General features: G+C 50.3%; 2 protein-coding genes and 1 long non-coding RNA gene across 4 annotated transcripts; 2 read left to right on the forward strand and 1 right to left on the reverse strand.

Moving 5' to 3' along the window:
- Nucleotides 1–5,715: 5,715 nt before the first annotated feature.
- LOC112884738 (cyclin-A3-2-like) lies at nt 5,716–8,359 on the forward strand. Its single transcript, XM_025950274.1, has 7 exons — nt 5,716–6,522; nt 6,637–6,869; nt 6,962–7,114; nt 7,232–7,265; nt 7,358–7,507; nt 7,608–7,742; nt 7,837–8,359. Exons 1-7 carry the CDS (start codon nt 5,992–5,994, stop codon nt 7,906–7,908), a joined length of 1,308 nt encoding a protein of 435 aa, XP_025806059.1. The 5' UTR covers nt 5,716–5,991; the 3' UTR covers nt 7,909–8,359.
- Nucleotides 8,360–9,430: 1,071 nt separating this feature from the next.
- On the reverse strand, nt 9,431–16,422 carry LOC112884737 (isoflavone 3'-hydroxylase-like). 2 transcript variants are annotated; one of them, XM_025950272.1, is made up of 4 exons: nt 14,998–16,422; nt 14,634–14,886; nt 14,223–14,546; nt 13,023–13,423 (listed from the first exon to the last, which is right to left on the reverse strand). In XM_025950272.1, exons 1-3 carry the CDS (start codon nt 15,919–15,921, stop codon nt 14,260–14,262), a joined length of 1,464 nt encoding a protein of 487 aa, XP_025806057.1. In that variant the 5' UTR covers nt 15,922–16,422; the 3' UTR covers nt 13,023–13,423; nt 14,223–14,259. The 2 variants fall into 2 exon arrangements, with proteins under 2 accessions (XP_025806058.1, XP_025806057.1); XM_025950273.1 differs by lacking the exon at nt 13,023–13,423 and adding an exon at nt 9,431–10,270 and having other exon boundaries at nt 14,436–14,886; nt 14,998–16,246.
- LOC112884739 lies at nt 12,662–14,158 on the forward strand. Its single transcript, XR_003227167.1, has 3 exons — nt 12,662–12,919; nt 13,377–13,470; nt 14,099–14,158. It is a non-coding gene; the product is annotated as an uncharacterized LOC112884739 (long non-coding RNA).
- Nucleotides 16,423–17,498: the final 1,076 nt, after the last annotated feature.

Genomic DNA, 17,498 nt, shown 5'->3' on the forward strand with positions numbered 1-17,498 from the left:
GCTGCCTGCCTGTCTACTTGGGCACTTCATTCGTGATCTGCACGCTGCTCGTCATTAATTCGTTGACAATGATGACACTAGTTGCAAATTAAAGCCTCCTTGACGCTCATCATATATACACTGATGCGATCCTCTTGATCTCCTGCCTGATTCTAACAGAAACACCAGTTTGTTGTCAAATACCGATCACATTCGAGCGCGGGCACACAGCGACCCGTGTTGCCTTTTGTTGATAATTTGGATTTCAAACACCATGATTTTTATTAGGCTTAGGTGTTACAGTGAGTGTAGTGGTATGAAGGGATGTAAACAAAATGGGGATCAGCTCCTTGTTAGTACTCTTTAGCTTCATTCATGTGCATTAGGTGTTTCAGCTATTGGCGTGAGAAAAAAGTATATATCACCCTCTAACGTTTGCCTAGTCGTCTACTTCACACCTGCACTTACAAAACAAGATGTTTTACACCCTGAGCTACCTAAAACCATTTAATCTCCCCCTACGTGGTTTTGCTGAGTGGTTTTGCCTTGTTGGCACATGGTGGGGCCCACATGTCAGTGCTTGACTGCATTACTATACCTTAAAACAATTATAGGGGTTTTTTTGCAAAAGTGTGGAGACACAAGAAGTATATGAATATTTATAGGATTATACGAGGGTCTTTTTGAAAAAGGCTTTCTTCTTCCTGGACCGGCTAACTGGTTCACTTAGTCGAAGCTTGCCGGCATCCGACGATGAGGTCTTCGGCGCTGGGCGGCGAGGGCGAGGCCCGCCGCCAGGAGGGCAGAGGTGCAGCGGCCGGGAGCGAGGCCAGCGGCTGGATGGGCAGCCGCGTGGCGAGCGGGGGCGAGGCCCACGGTCGGGCGTGCAGCGGCGAGGTTGAAGAAGGGGAGGTTGAAGAAAGATCTGATAAATGGGCCCATGCCAGCATGGCATGCTATGTGGCAAACCCGTCCAGCAAAACCACTAGAAGGGGTCTTTTGAATGGTATTGCATAATTTAAGGTATACAAAATCCGATTTTGTAGTTAGGGGGCGGAATAATCCTCTCACTGTAGATTAGGGGTTATATGGACTTTTTCCTTGGTGTGATGCAGATGCTTGCACGTGCCACGCAACAAGGCTAGAGTACACCTGAATTTGTTGTGTGACACGTAATATCAAAGTATATGCTGGGTGCACTAATATTCTATTTGAAAACGACGATGAAACTGAATGGAACGCCACACAAAAAACAGAGAGCATGCGAAGGCATCTACATGCATGTAACCGTTTCCAGAACATTTGAAGACACGGTGGATTGGACGCGTGATGAGTCGGACAAAGCAAAAGGAATCCAGAATAATTGGAGAGGGAGCTAACAAGGGTGGGTCCACTGTAGCAACTAGCAAGGATGCGACGGTTTGGTGACCAAACCCATGTTGGGGGGGAACAGCATGGGGATTCTCTGTTCCTGCTATGCAGACCATGCGCGCAACATGATGACACCAGCATGATGTCGCTGGCACAACCAGGAAACCCTCTGTGAAAGATGCCTTCAGGATTGTTAACAATGCAGCTTTCATCTTGGGATCAGGCATACTTAACGAAGTCAAGGCATTTCCTTTGGCTGTTCTTCAGTGAAAGGTTGAATACCCGTGCAAAGCTGCCGGGCCTTTATACCACCTGTAACTTTTCATTGGATGTTTTCTTTTAAATTAATATAAGAACTATTCTTTAGTTCCGGTTGATAACACCAACCGGAACTAAATTATAACCTTTTAGTTAACTGGAACTAAAAAGTCTGGACTAAAGAAAGACTTTTAGTCCCAGTTGGAGATTCCAATCAAAACCGAAGTTCTCTCGTCCCCTAGCCGCTGGACCCGGAACTAATTTATTCATTAGTTCCGGATCCAAATCAGCCGGGATTAATGAAGAAAATCGATGTCCTTTTGTAGTAGTAGTGTACACACCCTAGGCGTACCGTGCACCAGCACCACCACCAGCACTTTCGTCATTATTTATTTTCTGAAATGCATCTGAGCTCAAATTTACTCTGTGTCCTGTCTCCGGTATAACTCGACTTCATTGCTGGGCAGTTAATAATTAAGAAGGACCGCGGCTGCTGCCACTTATGGGTACACCGTCATCACCTTCTCTTCTCTGTTCCTTCACATCTTCTTCATAGTATACAGAAACGCACCAAACGTTGCAGCATAGGATCGGAAACAAATCAGACCAACTACCATCCGGGAGCAAAGAGTTGAGCTTGGAACAGCTAACTAAAAAGAGAGCACGCGCGGTTTACAGACACACTTGCCTTCTACACGACGTATGTCGAGCTCAGCTGCGCAGTAAGGATAGGAGGTGTCGGGAAAATGGTTCTCAGCATGTTGGGTAGAATGTGGTCTGAGATCGGAAATGTTCTGGGTGCTATAGCCATACTTGCAGAGTTGGAGTAGTGTCAATGAGGGAGGATCGATGCACTGTGTGGTTTTTGTGTTCCGGTTCGGCGACTACACGTAAGTCACTAGAGCTATGGAGGCGGAGGTCGAGGATCGCGATTGAGGATGCTTTATCATGCACTGCCGACTCGCGGCTAGCAGATAGATCAGTGCATTAGGATAGAATTGTCATACAAAGCAACGCCGATAATCCGAGCACGTATGTAGCTGCCTGTCTGTCTACTTGGGCACTTCACTTGGAATTCGATGTATTTTAATTTCGGAATTCACCCACCTTCTAGTATTACAAACATGTTGGGTTACTTGGCTCAGAGTTTTTTGTCTAAAGCTTAGAAAACAGTTGTTAGTAGGAGGTCTTGTAGATGGCCAAACGGGCCGCCCGGTACGGCACGGCTCAGGCCCGTCAAAGCACAGCCCGGTTAGGCACGGTTATTAAACGGGTCGTGCCGTGCTAGCCCATGGGCCGAGCTGCAGGCACGGGCACGACACGAGGCGGTTTTAACCATGCCGTGCCGGCCCGTCAGCCCGATTGGCCCGTTAAATTAGCACCGGCCCGTTACGCCCGTAGGAGATGCTGAGGAGCGGTTGTGTCCGCAAACAGCACCTTGGGAGGAGGAGGCCGCACTGGCCGTGATGTTGGGAGGGGAGGAGGAGGCCGCGACGCAGGGAGGGGAGGCGCCGCGCGTTGCCGGCCATGGCGCGGGGAGAGAAGGAGGGGACGACGTCGGCCATGGCGCAAGAAGGGGAGGTGCAGCGCCGGCTGTTGCGCTGCGATGCGGGGAGGGGAGGAGACAGCCGCGACACAGATAAGCTGAAGGGGAGGAGGGCGCAACATCGGCCACCGCGCTGTAGGAAGGGATGGGAGTAATGCCGAAGGGCCACGCCGCCGCGGGCAAGGGAAGTAGAGGTGCGGGCGGTTGGACGTCGCCGCCGCCGCAGGACAGGGGAGGAAGGGCGCTGCCGCCGCAGGATAGGGGATAGGAAGAGGTGCGGTTTGAGGATGGGAAGTTAGAGTCTAGAAATGAAGATGTGTGTATACATATGTGGGCCAGTAGAGTTGTTTGGTTTGATGGGCTGGCTGCTAATCGTGCCGTGCCGGGCTAGCCCACGTGTCGAGACGTCGGCCCAGGCACGGTACGTGGCCCGTGCCAGGCTGGCCGGGTCTGATTAACCTCGTGCTGGGCCCGTGCCCAGCCAAAAAACCGTGCTGTGGGCCGGCCCATGGGCCTCGGGCCGGATGGCTATCTATGGGAGCTTCGGCTATATGTTGGGTCATTTGATTAAGCCGAAATAATGTAGTGTGAAATGATATAGTGTTGAGACGATCCTGTCCTAACTCGTACTTGCAGGTTATCTTCAGGGAAATATATTGGATAAGGTTTTGGTCGCAGCTGTCTAAGGAGGAAACGGCAAATCATGCGAAGAACAATTGTTGACGCTTAGAAGGGGTGGTACTGTAGCTCTTCTCTAGGTTGGGATGGAACTTCAGAAACAAGATTGACATGTAGCCTATCTGTGCATGTAACTGGTTCAGACCAGAGTGAAGACACGAGTTATCTAGCTTTCGCTAAAGCAGCCTGCATGCTGCGTTTCTGTCCGTTGGACGTACATATTCACCTGTGAAGGATGGAGGCCGGGACTTTTTTCATAATTAAAAGAAATTGCAGGCTCAGTGTTGAGGTATAAATGGACTCGGTCTTTACCTCTATTCCCCGTTCACCAACCGGGGTCCACCATGGTACATCCATGCCGCGGCGAGGCCTCGCCGCACCTCTCCCCTCCTCGACGACGATGGTGCAGCCGAGGCAGCAGGGATGGTTCGTGGCAAGCCACCGAGGTTGGCCAAGTTGCGAAGGTCGACGGCTGTTTATCGGGCCAGACATGCGTATGGAGTGATAATGGATTACGCCCATCATCAACCTAATTGAGCTCTTAATTATTTTTAACTCAAGGTTATGTAAACTATGAGTTCGGTCTTTTTACGCCTTTGTCTCATAAAATTTGTTTAGATCCTTTTATCACCCCTAGGCGTACCAGCACCAACACTTTATTTCTTAAACGCAACTAAGCTCGAATCCTATAGCAAGACGCACTTGCTTGTATACTTAATTTTACTTACTTTGTGTCCTGTCTCCGGTATGAACTAACTCGACTTCATTGCTGGGAAGTTCGGAAGCACTGCAGCTAGCTGCTGCCACAAGCTCATTCTGTTTGGACTGCCGGCGAGCCGCCTGGAAACAGGTCAGTTCAGTATTAGGATTAGGATAGAATTGTGGTACAGAGTGACGCTGACAATCGGACTATGTCTGTAGCCGCCTGTCTGTCTACTTGGGCACTTCATTTGTGATCTGCACGCTGGTCGTTAATCCGTTGACATTGACGCAGTGAGTTGCAAAGCCTCCTTGACGCTCATCACACACTGATGCGATCCTCTTGAACTTCTGCCTGATTCTAACAAGAAAACACCAATTTGTGGCCAAATGCCGATCGATCACATTCGAGCGCAGGCATGCAGCGATCCTTGCTGCCTTTTGTTTTAGTTTGGATCTCAAACACCATGATTTTTGTTAGGCTCGGGTACGGCTTTAGAGGTATGAGTGTGAGTTAGCTTCATGTGCAGTAGGTATTTCAGTCACTACCATATTAGCTTCATCAGAGGTGTATTAGATGACTAAATATGTTACAAGTATCAGTCACAGGAGGCTGATAACATATTTATTACATCAGATGGTTTATTACCGTACAAACCGTCAAGGTAGCGGACACTGAAGCGCCACTATCAAAAGGGACAACATAAGGACTAAAAGTATGCCAACGAAATCTAAGATAATATCAGAGTCTTGCGCTATGGTAAGCTTTCTGTGGAGATCCTGAACCACAAGTAAGGTTGGGTGCAGGACGGCGACCTACTCGACGTCTCCAAGAACAAAGTTCGGATCCTCCACGTGCTTGCACGTGCCACGCAACAAGGCTAATGTCGTACACCTGAATTTGTTGTGACTCGTAACATCTACGTTTTATATGCTGGGTACACTAACATTCTGATCTAAAAACGATGACGAAACTGAATTGAACGCGGGCTCCTGCTGGGCCACGTGGGCTCCCGGCCGGGGTCTCCGCAAGCCCAACCCGGTTGACACCGTGGACCGTGGCGTGGTGGTGGCCCGCGCCTCGCAATTTTCGGAATTATTAATTCCCAGCCATCCCGCCTAATCACTCTCCCGCACAGGCTCTCAGAATTCTTTTAATTTTTAAATCCCCACCGCGGAGGAAGAAAAAAAGAGGCAAGCAAAACCCCTGGTCCCCTTCCCCGCCCACCACCGCGCCTCCGCGTTTCAGATCGGGAAGGGCGACGCTCCCGCCGGAGAGCCCAGCGAACCGCCGCCCCCTCCCTCCCTCCGCTCCATTTCGAAATCCCGTTTTGGCGGCCTCCCCTCCCATCCGCCATTCCAGTCCTCCTCCGCTACATAACCGCCTCGATCTGTTCCCCATTTCCCTCCCCTCCGGACCCAGGCCCCCAAACCCTAGGAGCCCGTCGACGAGGAGGAGGATGGCGGACAAGGAGAACGCGCCGGCGGCGGCCGCGGGGCCCCGGCTCACCCGATCCGCCGCCAAGCGCGCGGCCGAGGCCGCGGCCGGCGGCGGCGGGGCCCCCGCCAAGCGGAAGCGGGTGGCGCTCGGGGAGCTCCCGGCGCTCGCCGCCAACGCCGCTGCCGTCCTCCCCGCGCCGCCGCCCCGCCCCGTCAAGCCCGCGAGGGGCGGCGGCAAGGCCGCCAGGCCCGGCAAGCCGGTCCCCAGACCCGTCCCCGCCGCCGCTGCCGTGGCCGAGGCCGAGGCCGAGGCTGAGCGCTGCGGATCATCCTCCCCGCCGCGCGCCGCGGGAGCTGCCGACCCCGACCCCGACTCCTCCGCGTCCACCTCCCCTCCGCGCGCGGCCGCCGCCGCGGACCCCGACCGCGACTCCTCCGCCTCCTCCTCTCCCCCACCGCGCGCCGCTGGGGCGGGGGCGGGGGCGCCCGGCGACCCGCAGCTCTGCGGGTCCTACGCCTCCGACATCTACACCTACCTACGCGCCCTGGAGGTACGCTCCGCTCCGCTCTCCCCCGCTCCCCGCACCTCGGCCGGTTCGATCCGCCGGCATTCGGGTTCCCCTGACGTGACGGTGCGCTTGCTCCGGATTTGTGGCGGGATGCAGGTGGAGCCGCGGCGGCGGCCGAGATCCGACTACATCGAGGCCGTGCAGTCGGACGTCACGGCCAACATGCGGACCATCCTCGTCGACTGGCTCGTCGAGGTCGCCGAGGAGTACAAGCTTGTCGCCGACACGCTCTACCTCGCCATCTCCTACATCGACCGCTTCCTCTCCGCCAATGCGCTCAGCCGCGACAAGCTGCAGCTCCTTGGCGTTGCCGCCATGCTCATCGCCGCGTAAGCGCGCCGCCCCCACATTGCGTCTTTTTGCTGCTCTGCTGTTTGGAGATTGGAGATTTGGGGATTGAGCTTGGTCGGGGTGCTTGCAGGAAGTACGAAGAGATCAGCCCGCCGCATGCGGAGGACTTCTGCTACATCACTGACAACACCTACACCAAGCAGGAGCTTGTTAAGATGGAGAGTGACATACTCAAGCTGCTCCAGTTTGAGTTGGGCAATCCTACAATCAAGACCTTCTTGAGGTTGTACACTGACTGGATCAAAAGTTCATATTTTGTGCTATTGCTCGCTTTCCATCTGAACATATCAGCCAATGGAATGCCTGACACTGTGCCTCTCATTTGTTTTGCTGATTCCAGGCGGTTCACGAGATCAGCCCATGAAGACAAAAAGGTTTCTGGCCTTTCTAATTTATTGTACTCCAACTGTTTTCCCATTTCAATGTGCATTGATGTCTGATGTTATTCTTGGCATACTTGTTGCAGCGCTCTATCTTATTAATGGAGTTCTTGGGGAGTTACCTTGCTGAGCTGAGTCTGCTGGACTATGGCTGTCTCCGGTTCTTGCCATCAGTAGTTGCTGCTTCAGTGATGTTTGTTGCTAGGCTGACCATTGATCCTGATGTCAATCCTTGGGTAAGGAACAAGATGGATCTTCTTGATGTCTGAAATATTGTACAATGGGTCTTTCTGTTTCTCAAGGCTCATTATCCCGCACTTTTTTGTGTAATTCTAGAACAAGAAGTTGCAGAAGGTGACGGGCTACAAGGTTTCTGAACTCAAGGATTGCATCGTAGCCATACATGACTTGCAGCTCAACAGGAAGTGTTCATCATTGATGGCAATTCGAGACAAGTACAAGCAACACAAGGTATGCACATATTCTAAAGTCTAGTAATCTTCCTCATATCAATGCTAATGTCATAATGGCAGTGCGAGTCTAATTCTGCAATTGTCTTGAACAGTTCAAATTTGTATCGACCCTGCTTCCTCCTGTTGTGATCCCAACTTTATACTTTGAAGACATAGCGGAGTAGCTGGTTTTGGACCCACACCACTGTAAGGCTAACAATCTGAGCTCTCCTTGAGCTCTTAGGGATAGGGGAGAACTACTATTGATAAGCTGCTTCTCAGTGAAGTAGGTGCTGAAAGCTATTTATGTGCTCCTGGTTCTTTAGGAGTTGCTAGTAGTGAGACCAGGCATTCTTCTGTTTTGTGAATTGTATTTTTTGTATCATATCCTAGGACATGTTGCCTTGGTCTCTTGGCCCCAAATCTGTAATGTTTGATATGTTGGCTCATTCCATCTGAATCTGATTGGTTTCAGTAACAAATTCGGATAACATGTCACGTTTGTGAAATACCTGCTTTTATATGCTGGGAGCAGAACAAGAAATTGGCCTAAGTAGTAGTATGCAATAAGGTTATTCTGTACAATGCGGCAATACTATTGTTGTTGAATAAAGACCGTAGAGGTCTGGTCATTTATATTTGGTCAATCATTAGCACACATGTACATAACCACTTGGTCAGAGATTCTGCTTGACCATGGTTAGAAATTTAATGGCAGTCCGCATCTCATTGTATGGAGATATTGGAAAATGAAGACTGCCAAATTGCAGATCAGTAGTGCTTGATATGTAGACAAGATGCTTGTCTGGTCTCAGATGGATCATGGATGTTTGTTTGCTGGCCTGCAGCACGACTATATGCTTATTCAATGTCCATATTCATTGTTGTGATAATATTGTGTATGTCAGTTTGCCCAAATGGACAAATGGCCGTTTTGGACATACATCTCAAGCAGCGTGTTGGCTGGATGCCTGAAATGTGAAATGTGTTCCCTGTGAACATAACAAGGTTGGCTCAACTGGCTCCAAGCCTGTCTCAGTAAAGGTGCTGCCATAGTGCCATGAGACATCAGTGATCTGTGATCTTGTACTGACACTTATTCTGTGCGTATGAAGCTCCAGAACATGCTTGCCATTTACCCACAATAGCCACTGTGCATCTCTTGCAAGATGCTGTGTTTGATCTTTTCAGGCATTGAATTCAGCTTAGTTGCTTTCCTTCTGTTGTCCTTGGGCTGTAAATGGCGACATGGATTCAGACGCCATATTTGTTCTGATATGATCTTGTACTGTCACTTGTTCTGTTGTCCTTCCTTCCGTTGCCTTTCAAAGTTAGAGGCTGTTTGGGAGGGCTCCGGCTCCTCCCGGCAAAATACTATTTACCGGAGCTGGCTTTCTCTCTCCGCTTTCCCCCTCTCAAAGCTACGAGGAGCCGGTGGAGCCCTCCCAAATGGGCTCTTAATGTTTTCCTACTTATTTAGTTTTTGCCACAAGAGCTATTTTGTACGTGTGTTATTCTGCTCCTGAATTTTTTTCATGATATAGTTTATACAGTTTCTGCACAATTATTATACTCAGCCTTTTCTCTCTTTTTTTTTGAGGATCGTAACAAAAATTGACACAACATGGAAGAAAGCTGACGAGGATGTGATATGATAGATATATGCTGTCAGTATGAAGTGCAGTTTTTTCAAAAAAAAAAAGCATGAAGTGCAGAATCCATGAGTTCTTCTCACTGGTGTCAATAGAACTAAGTACAGTTTCCAGCTACAGAAATATTTCATAGCAGCACCGCATCAAATAATTCTAACATACATTTGAAACAACAATAGTCTCTAAAGCTCAGCATCACCATATGGTTTCTCCTCTGATCAGATCTCCAAACCAGTTTATTCGGAAGATGAACTCGGATGCACTGGTCAGAGTAGTTACACCCACCAATCAGCCTATCAGAGCCTGAGATTCAAGTCTATCTTACTCTGTTCTGACGCTTGCTCACGCTCTGAATGTTGTGTTCTCAGTCTGAAGCTCCCCGGCCACGCCGAGCTCGGCGCCTCCTCGCAGGCGATCGTCCCCCAGGCCACGCCGTCCTCGAGGAACCTCGCCGCTGTCCTGATCGGCGCCGCCTGCTGGCTCGCCGCCTTCTGGATCGCCGCCGAGGCCGGGTTGACCCTGAGGGAGTGCATGAGCGCGGCGTGCGCCTGCAGCGGCAGCCCGACGATCATCCGCTGCGCGTGGTAGGAGCGCTTGGCGGCGCTGCGCTCCCGCTTGTGCGCGTTCTGGTGGCCGCCCAGCGCCTGCGAGCTGAAGAACTTGCGCAGGCAGAAGTTGCAGGAGAACACCTTGTGCGGGTGCGGCGGCGGGGTCGCCGACGGCGTGGCGGCGGCGGCGGCGGACTCGGAGCCGGGGGAGCTCGCCGGCGCCGTTGCCGGTTCCGGCGACTCGCTCGCGCCCAGCTTGAGGTTCAGCCACGTCGCGCCGTCGTCGTCCTGCTCGCTGGTAAGCTGCTGCTCTGGGCTCTCCTTGTTCACTGACGAAGCCTCGTCTCCTTGCTCCATGAGCTTCTGTCTTGCAAGCGTTTTCTTGGGCTGCTGCTCTAGGTCTGAAAGACTGCAAATTTGCTCTTGCTTTAGGTTGCAGCTCATGGATGGTGCATCAGAGGGAGTTCGCAGTTTGCTTTATAAAGGAGGACGAGGTAGGAGGAGCATGGAATTTTTTTGGAGGGTAATAATTGAGGCTTGTGGAAGGCCTTTGCGAGGAATCTGGGGGTAAAGAACTTTGTCTGGAGTTAGTGGATATCTATCAAGTTGCTTATCTCCTCTTTCTTCCCTGTCTGGCCCATGCATATATATACATATATACATCTTTTTTCTCCACTTGCCATGACGATTTGATTTCCTGATTCACACCATCTCACTTGTTGGTGTGTGCAACCCTGCTCCTTTTCCAAAAGAAAACGGGATGACAGTACAATTCATGGCAAAGTTTCTCCCATTGGCAAGTATGTCTCATACAGGTGCCATTTGGCCACTCTGCAGGGGGTCTATGAAAGCGATTTGCCATTAAGAAAGTCATGAATCTTGTTAGGGGGTTTTGGGGTAGGGTCTTATCAGGAATGCCGACAGTTTCAGACTCTAGAATGGCTATTAGGTTAGGCCAGAACAGGCAATCCTGCAACAGCAACCTTTGTCTTATGCGTTACTGTTGAGCATGTTGAGCATCGTGTGATGTACACTGTTGGAACAGTTTTACATAATCCTTTTCCTAACTTTTGAATTCCGATGACATAAAGCTTAGCTTTTCTGGAAACTAATTGCTTGCACTAAAAGTATGATGGTTAGGTCAGAACTCACAATAATCCAGATCAACAGGTGACAACAGCAAGACTACTACTGATCATTATTCTGAGATTGTGTTCTAAAAACAGGCATGCTTTCTGGATCTCCCCTATCAATATTTTAACCTTGTGATCTGAATAAAGTGAGGGAACTTAACAACTAAAGCTGGAGCGGTGAGGGCAATAGTGTTGTTTTATGCCTGGTGTTATCCCTTTGGGATCCAATAATTGAGTTGTATACTGTAGATGCGTTGTGGCCACATGCTGTTCTTTCTCCTAACTCTCATCAGGCATCAATCTCCCTTTTGCTTTAGTGGGAGACTGTTGCTGTCACAAGTGCATTGGAAGCTGACCACCTGTACTTTTTAGGTACTCTTTCATGGAGGGATGAGATGGAAGCCGAGTTCTTGCCATCTTGCTCTACTTTGTTTGCGGAAGTGCGACGACGATGACGTCAGCTCCCGGATGCTTTGTTGGGACGGATAGGGCTTGCATTTGATACTGAGTCAACTTGATCAAGATAGAAAAGGAGAGGCACCTAGGGTTCCTCTTCCTCCCACATACTTAACCATATCTGCAGGGGGCAGTACCAACATGTGTCGTTTTCGGTCAGATATGCAGATCTAGGTGCATATTTTCAAGCACAATTTCTCAGGGACCCAGTGGTATCTTGTTCTTTTGTTTGTCCACTCTCCTTGGCTTCTTTATTTATTTCATCATTGCTTGGCTGAGGTGAGGTCCTTGTCTTTGCTCCTGATCATTGCTTTTTTTCTCTGGCCTGAACAGGAAACACATCGTTTGTTTGTTTACACTGTTGCAAGTGCTGCGCTGATGTCAGTTCAGGTACCAAGTTGCCCTCAATCACGTAACTTGCAGCATGATCTTAACTCTAGAAGTTGTGTTCATTACTTCATTTGGCTTATCGTCTAGGACACTATGACCTGAAAGTGATAGTGATTGCTAATTGGTGAAAAACCCGATCTCCTCTGATATTCCTGTCTTAAAAGAAAGGGCAACTGCCAACAATTTCCAAACTGATTTGACACATGTTGGAAGCCAGTTCATGTGATAAATGAGCACAAGTATTCCTAAAGGGAGCAAACGAGGAGGATTAGTCAAATCTCATGTGCCAAAAGACATAAAAAAAAACTTCTTTTCTCTGGGAGTTTCTTCGAATTCTGTTGTCTGCCACTTCATGTGCTGGATTTCTGACTCATCAGACATTGCACCGGCGTTTCCAGATGCATGTGGTCATATAAAAGTCTCCTCTCTCTGGATCATGTTTGGCCACAACAGCATCCCTGCGATGGATGGATCCTGAAGGAGGCCTCGTACATGTCTAGAAACAAAACAAAGGTGAGAAAGAGATGTCGTTCTGGCGACGTGGTGCATAGTCAGTGCCGCCGGGAGAGTGGTTGACATGGGTGTAAGAAAATCTGGGCTTGATCAGGCCTACCTCCATGGCTCTGACACGATCTCGTGTCGGTATTAGCCGCCTTTCTGGTACGGCATTGACCTCAAGGTGAAACTTGCTGAGAAGAGATGCAGAAGCTTCTGAAGACGTTGGGCAGTAACTTTCATCAGTAGTAGTTACACCTGTTAAAAGGGAACTAATTCAGAGTCCTGGGTCTTGGGTGTGACAAGTGTTACGAGATTAGTTTATGCTCATGCTTTTCATATTAGTATCTCTTGGCTGTCTCAACAGGGGAGACTAATTGTCGTATGCGGATTGCCAGATTGCTTGCCGAATCTGAAACACGGAGATTGCTTTCGTGTGCAGATCGCATTCATGAACTGGCCTGACTACTTCAGAGAAAGTGTTATTGAAGGCGTATTTTTCCTTTTGTCCCCGTTGGGCTAGTAAGTTGTAGCTTCTTTTTTTCTACGTGTTGTCCAGTTTTCCCCGTCCGGCTAGTAGGTACAGTAATTTGTTTACTCTTGAATTTTCTTTGAGACAGTAGTATTTCATAACCGAGTCCGGCTTGTTTGAAGGAGCTAAAGTTGAGTGCTAAACTTTAGCACATATTAGCACTCATGTATATGCTAAAGTTTTTAAGTCTTAGCTAAAGTTTAGCTCACCACATTAGCACTCCAGTTTGGATGAGCTAGTGCTAAAGTTTAGCACTTTCACCTATTAGCACTTGGATACAAACGGGAACTTAATATATTTTCTGGTGACACAGCATACATGCCAAAGTTCCGCAGCCTAAGACCGAAAAGTTATGTTGTTCATCTCATGCTCTGCCTTCAGGCTTTGACAGGAATACAGCTATTGACAAGGTAGTTGATAATGGATCCTTATTGAATCTCACTGCAGATGTGGGGACAGATCCTTCAGGTTGTTTGCTTCATTGCGTTCCAGTACTGAAAAGAAAAGAGGTAAAAGTGTGGAACTTACGGCAGGTACACAGGTACGAATGGTTCCCCGGTAAATTATTTGCGCTATATGCTGTACCAAGCTGAACTTGCTGCTGCTTCCAGCAATGTCATTTGGAACTGACAGACTGAATATGAAACTTTGCTTATATGGAAAAATAGGAAACTACCGAAAGATTCGCTGAATCAGAAATCAACAGGATAATATGAATCTCCTGAATCGCTCATGTAATGATCTTCTATGCTAACTATCCGGTTGTCTCTGAAATCATCAGAACTTCACAAGTCACAAGGGTAATGTTAGCCATCAGGTCGGTCTCTGAAACAGAATGCTAATTTGAACAATCAGAAATTCAGAAGCATTCCTCAATAGCTCAATCTCTGAATCAGAGGGCACTGCTGGTTTTAGATCTTAAATCAGAGCCCCCCTGAAGTTTTAGATCTGGAATACTCTAGCACCAATTCACACCCCTAGAGTATTTTCTATATTTTGCGCACAGGTGTTTACATGAGATTAGTTGAGTTAGTTGTCTGTGCTAATTGTGGGGAATTCGAAAAATAGGCTGTAAAATCTTATTACTAATTGCAACTGGCATTGTTCAGACTGTCAATTCTATGATTCATTGGTGTTTTCTCTGTTTTCACTTCATGACACAAATGCAGAGTGGAGAACTGGATTAAGCGACAACGTTGATCATGCATTGTAGCATCTACAGGAACCTATCTGTAAGTATTTTTCCTTACTAACATAGGCAGTACCATTGAACAGCTTGAAGTTCAGCATTACCTAATTCTGTTTATTCTTCAGAAGTCTGTTCAGTTCCTCATCTTGATGCAGAGAGCATGCTCTTGACGAACTCCTGGGGCCGGCAGACTGCTGCCAACGGCTTCGCCATCGGCATGGACAGCCCGCCACCTTCAGACATGTCAACGACACCGCCTTCACCAACATTCCACTCAAAGCACTGCACGAGCACTGCCAGCGTCAAGCTAACAAGACGCATGGCCAGCCCCTCTCCAGGGCAGCGCCTCCGTCCAAGCCCGAACGGCAGCATGGGCGTGGTGACCGTGGTCACCATGCCAGTGTCCAAGAACCGCTCCGGCCTGAAATCTTCGGGCACCTTCCACAATTTAGGGTCCCGATGGATCAACCAAGCGTTCACAAGGATCATCGTGCCACACCGGACGTGATACCCACCAACTGTGCAGTCCTCCATGGCCTCGTGTGCCGGGATGATCGGACCGACGGGGCAGAGCCGGAGGGTCTCCTTGACCACACATTGCAAATATGGAAGGTTCGTGATGTCCGACTCCTCCACCAGCCGGGATCTGCCAACGTTGGCGTCTAGCTCAGCTCTCACCTTCTGCATTGCTTCCGGGTGCATCAGCAGCAGCGCCATTGCCCACTCGGTGGTCAGTGCCGACGTGTCGGTGCCGGCACTGAGTAGTATCTGCATATGCATCAGATCACCATGGAGATGGCGAAACCATGTTATCATAAGCCAAACAACATGTTGGTGTGCCACAACGGCGACTGATTGATGATAGCAGAGATTGCTCACCATGACAATGCCTTTGATGGTAGTGTCAGTGTAGAACTCGGGATCAATTTCCTGCAGCGACAGGAGCTCGTCAATGGCGCTTTTCTTCTCCGTGTCCCCGCCGCCGGATTTGCGACTTCGGCGTTTGCCATCGACGAGGCCGGCGACGAACGCGTCGCGTCTCGCCTGCAGGCGGATTAGAGCCGCATCGACGCCGCGCAGGCGGTCAATCCACCGCAGCGCCGGGTAGAAGTCCCCGACGCTGGGCGCGCCGGTCACCGCGAAGCTCTCCTCGACGATCTCCTGGAACCTGCGCACGTCACCGGCGAGCGCGGGCGCGCCGGTGAGCGCGCGCATCATCACGTTGAGCACCAGCTCGAAGAGCCTGGGCCGGAGCGTCGCCGCGGCGCGGGGGGCGGCGTCGGCGTGGCGGAGCAGGCTCCCGACGAGCGCGGCGGCCTCGGCGCGCCGGTCGGCGGCGCGCACTGCGAGGCGGGACGCCGAGAAGAGCTCGACGGCGAGGAACCGGCGCAGGGCGCGCCAGTGATCGCCGTGGGGCGCCCAGGTGACCGTGGGGCACCCGTACCCGAGGCGCTCCCCGGCCAGCAGCCGCGGCTTGCCCGCCAGCGCGGCGTCCTGCGCCGTGAAGCACTCCTCGGCCGCGGCGTGGTCCGACACCAGCAGCGCCCGCCGGGCGCCCAGGCGCAGGGACAGGAGCGGCGCCGGGCCCCCTGCGCCGCCGTGCGCGGCGGCGAGCGCGGCCAGCGAGCGGTGCAGCGGCTTGCCGAGGAGGTGTAGGTGGCCGAGCAGCGGGTGCGAGGGCGGGCTCAGCGCGGCTTTGCCGCGCCCCCGGCCACGCCTGGTCCAGACAGCAGCGCCGACCAGTACGGAGACTGCAACGGCAACGAGAAGCAGGATAGCGTCGACGCTCGCCACCACGTCCATGGATGGCGACCGCGAGGCCCTCACCGTCGCCGCAGCTGGGGGAGAGAGAGGAGGGCGAGGAAGAAAGGGGTGGGAAGCAGATATCTTATCTAAAGGTCGTCTCTTTCAACATCAAGAGATGCCGTCTTTCTTCTTCGTACTGCAAATCCGTGAAATCAGTTTAGGTGAAGAGTCGACCTCATTTGCAGAGTTGGCATTCCTAGTGGAAAAAAAAAGGGTTAAACTCGATGTGAGATCAGAGAGACGACAAGCCAGCAGCTACTTGAGCTCAGCTGGGCATCAATGGAGCGAGAGGAAGGAGACGGCAGGGTAGCAGATTTTTCTTTGTTCGAGAGGATCTCACAAATCAGGATCATATTCACACGTAGGACGACTCCTGATGGCAGTTTGATTCAGATTTATTCACTTGCGCTGTTTACTCCCTTCATTCAAAATGCAGGCCATTTTGACTCTTCTATATTTATAGCTTTTGCATATTGCGCCATCCGGTTTCGCAAAATCTTTAGGACTCCTCATGTAAGATTGTGTGGGATGAGAGGTCTCAACTGGAGGGTGCCTCTAGCCAGCCGGTTGTACAGCCTATTAATATTAGTATTATTGGCTCATATTGCCATGTAGTGTTGTCTGTGGCCGCGGTTTAGTACAGGTGTGTGGAAGTTTAAATGGGCAAATGTCGCCTTATAATTCTTGTTACTCCAAACATAACAATGCCGGATTAATTGTTTTACACAAAGCAATAATGTAAGTTTAAGAGATGTACTATTTGCATATTAGGCTCATTTCATATAGGAGCTACAGACCGTAAACAGATTCGAACATAGGGTAGTGTCGGTGGCTGAATGGAAGTGGGAGAGAATTGCCACTGTTGCTGGTTCTTGAGCGAGATGGAAAAGGTGAAAGAGAGCATAGAGGGACCCGCGAGAAGACGATAAAGACGTGGTTTGCCGCATGCCGGCATGGCCTCCGGCCAGGCTGGTCGGGTGCCACAACTATCTGTTTGGTTAGTTGCCGCATGCCGGCATGGCCCCGCGATGTAAAACCGGCTAGCACGATTGCCACATCACGGTCTTGTCGTTTATCACGTTTCTACGGTAAAATAAAAATCAAAAGCTTCTGTTCAAGATACCTAATCAAACCTCTTGTCTCCACCTTTTCCCTTTCTTCCCGAAGTTCAGTTGCTTATGGGAACTAGCCGATGCTACTCACCGTTGATCGTCTTCCTCCGTCAAGTTGGAGTTGTCCAGAAGATTTCCGGTGAGCTGAAGAAGCTCCTAAGCCCTTTTTCCCTCTCTTTATCTCGTTCTTCTATTCCTAATTTCTCATCACAGTCTCACTGAGTCGTTTCATCATCATCCATCCTTTTTACTCCATGGTATCCGATATCCTAAGATGCTCTATCGAGTTTCTCGTTCTCTAGTCTTTCTTGCCGATCAATTCATGCTCGAAACGACACCCTGTGGCTCGTTTTCAATATCTTTATGACGATGCTCCATTGCAGCCACCTCCAGCTCTAACAACCTACACCGTTGCTGAAAAATCCTAGAATCAACCCAATCTCCCTTAGCAACGTAGTCTTT

Source organism: Panicum hallii, chromosome 3 (genome assembly GCF_002211085.1).
Source record: "Panicum hallii strain FIL2 chromosome 3, PHallii_v3.1, whole genome shotgun sequence".
Classification (NCBI taxonomy): Eukaryota; Viridiplantae; Streptophyta; class Magnoliopsida; order Poales; family Poaceae; genus Panicum; species Panicum hallii.

Bases quoted from the DNA above. Each gene is read 5' to 3' on its own strand.
- LOC112884738 (XM_025950274.1), top strand. From the start codon at position 5,992: ATGGCGGACAAGGAGAACGCGCCGGCGGCGGCCGCGGGGCCCCGGCTC. The intron at 6,523-6,636 runs GTACGCTCCGCT...GGCGGGATGCAG, and splicing joins CCTACCTACGCGCCCTGGAG to GTGGAGCCGCGGCGGCGGCC. The intron at 7,115-7,231 runs GTTGTACACTGA...TGCTGATTCCAG, and splicing joins ACAATCAAGACCTTCTTGAG to GCGGTTCACGAGATCAGCCC.
- LOC112884737 (XM_025950273.1), bottom strand. From the start codon at position 15,921: ATGGACGTGGTGGCGAGCGTCGACGCTATCCTGCTTCTCGTTGCCGTT. The intron at 14,887-14,997 runs GTGAGCAATCTC...ATGCATATGCAG, and splicing joins CCATCAAAGGCATTGTCATG to ATACTACTCAGTGCCGGCAC. The intron at 10,271-14,435 runs GTCTTGTTAGCT...TCATGGAGCAAG, and splicing joins TGGAGAGGGGCTGGCCATGC to GAGACGAGGCTTCGTCAGTG.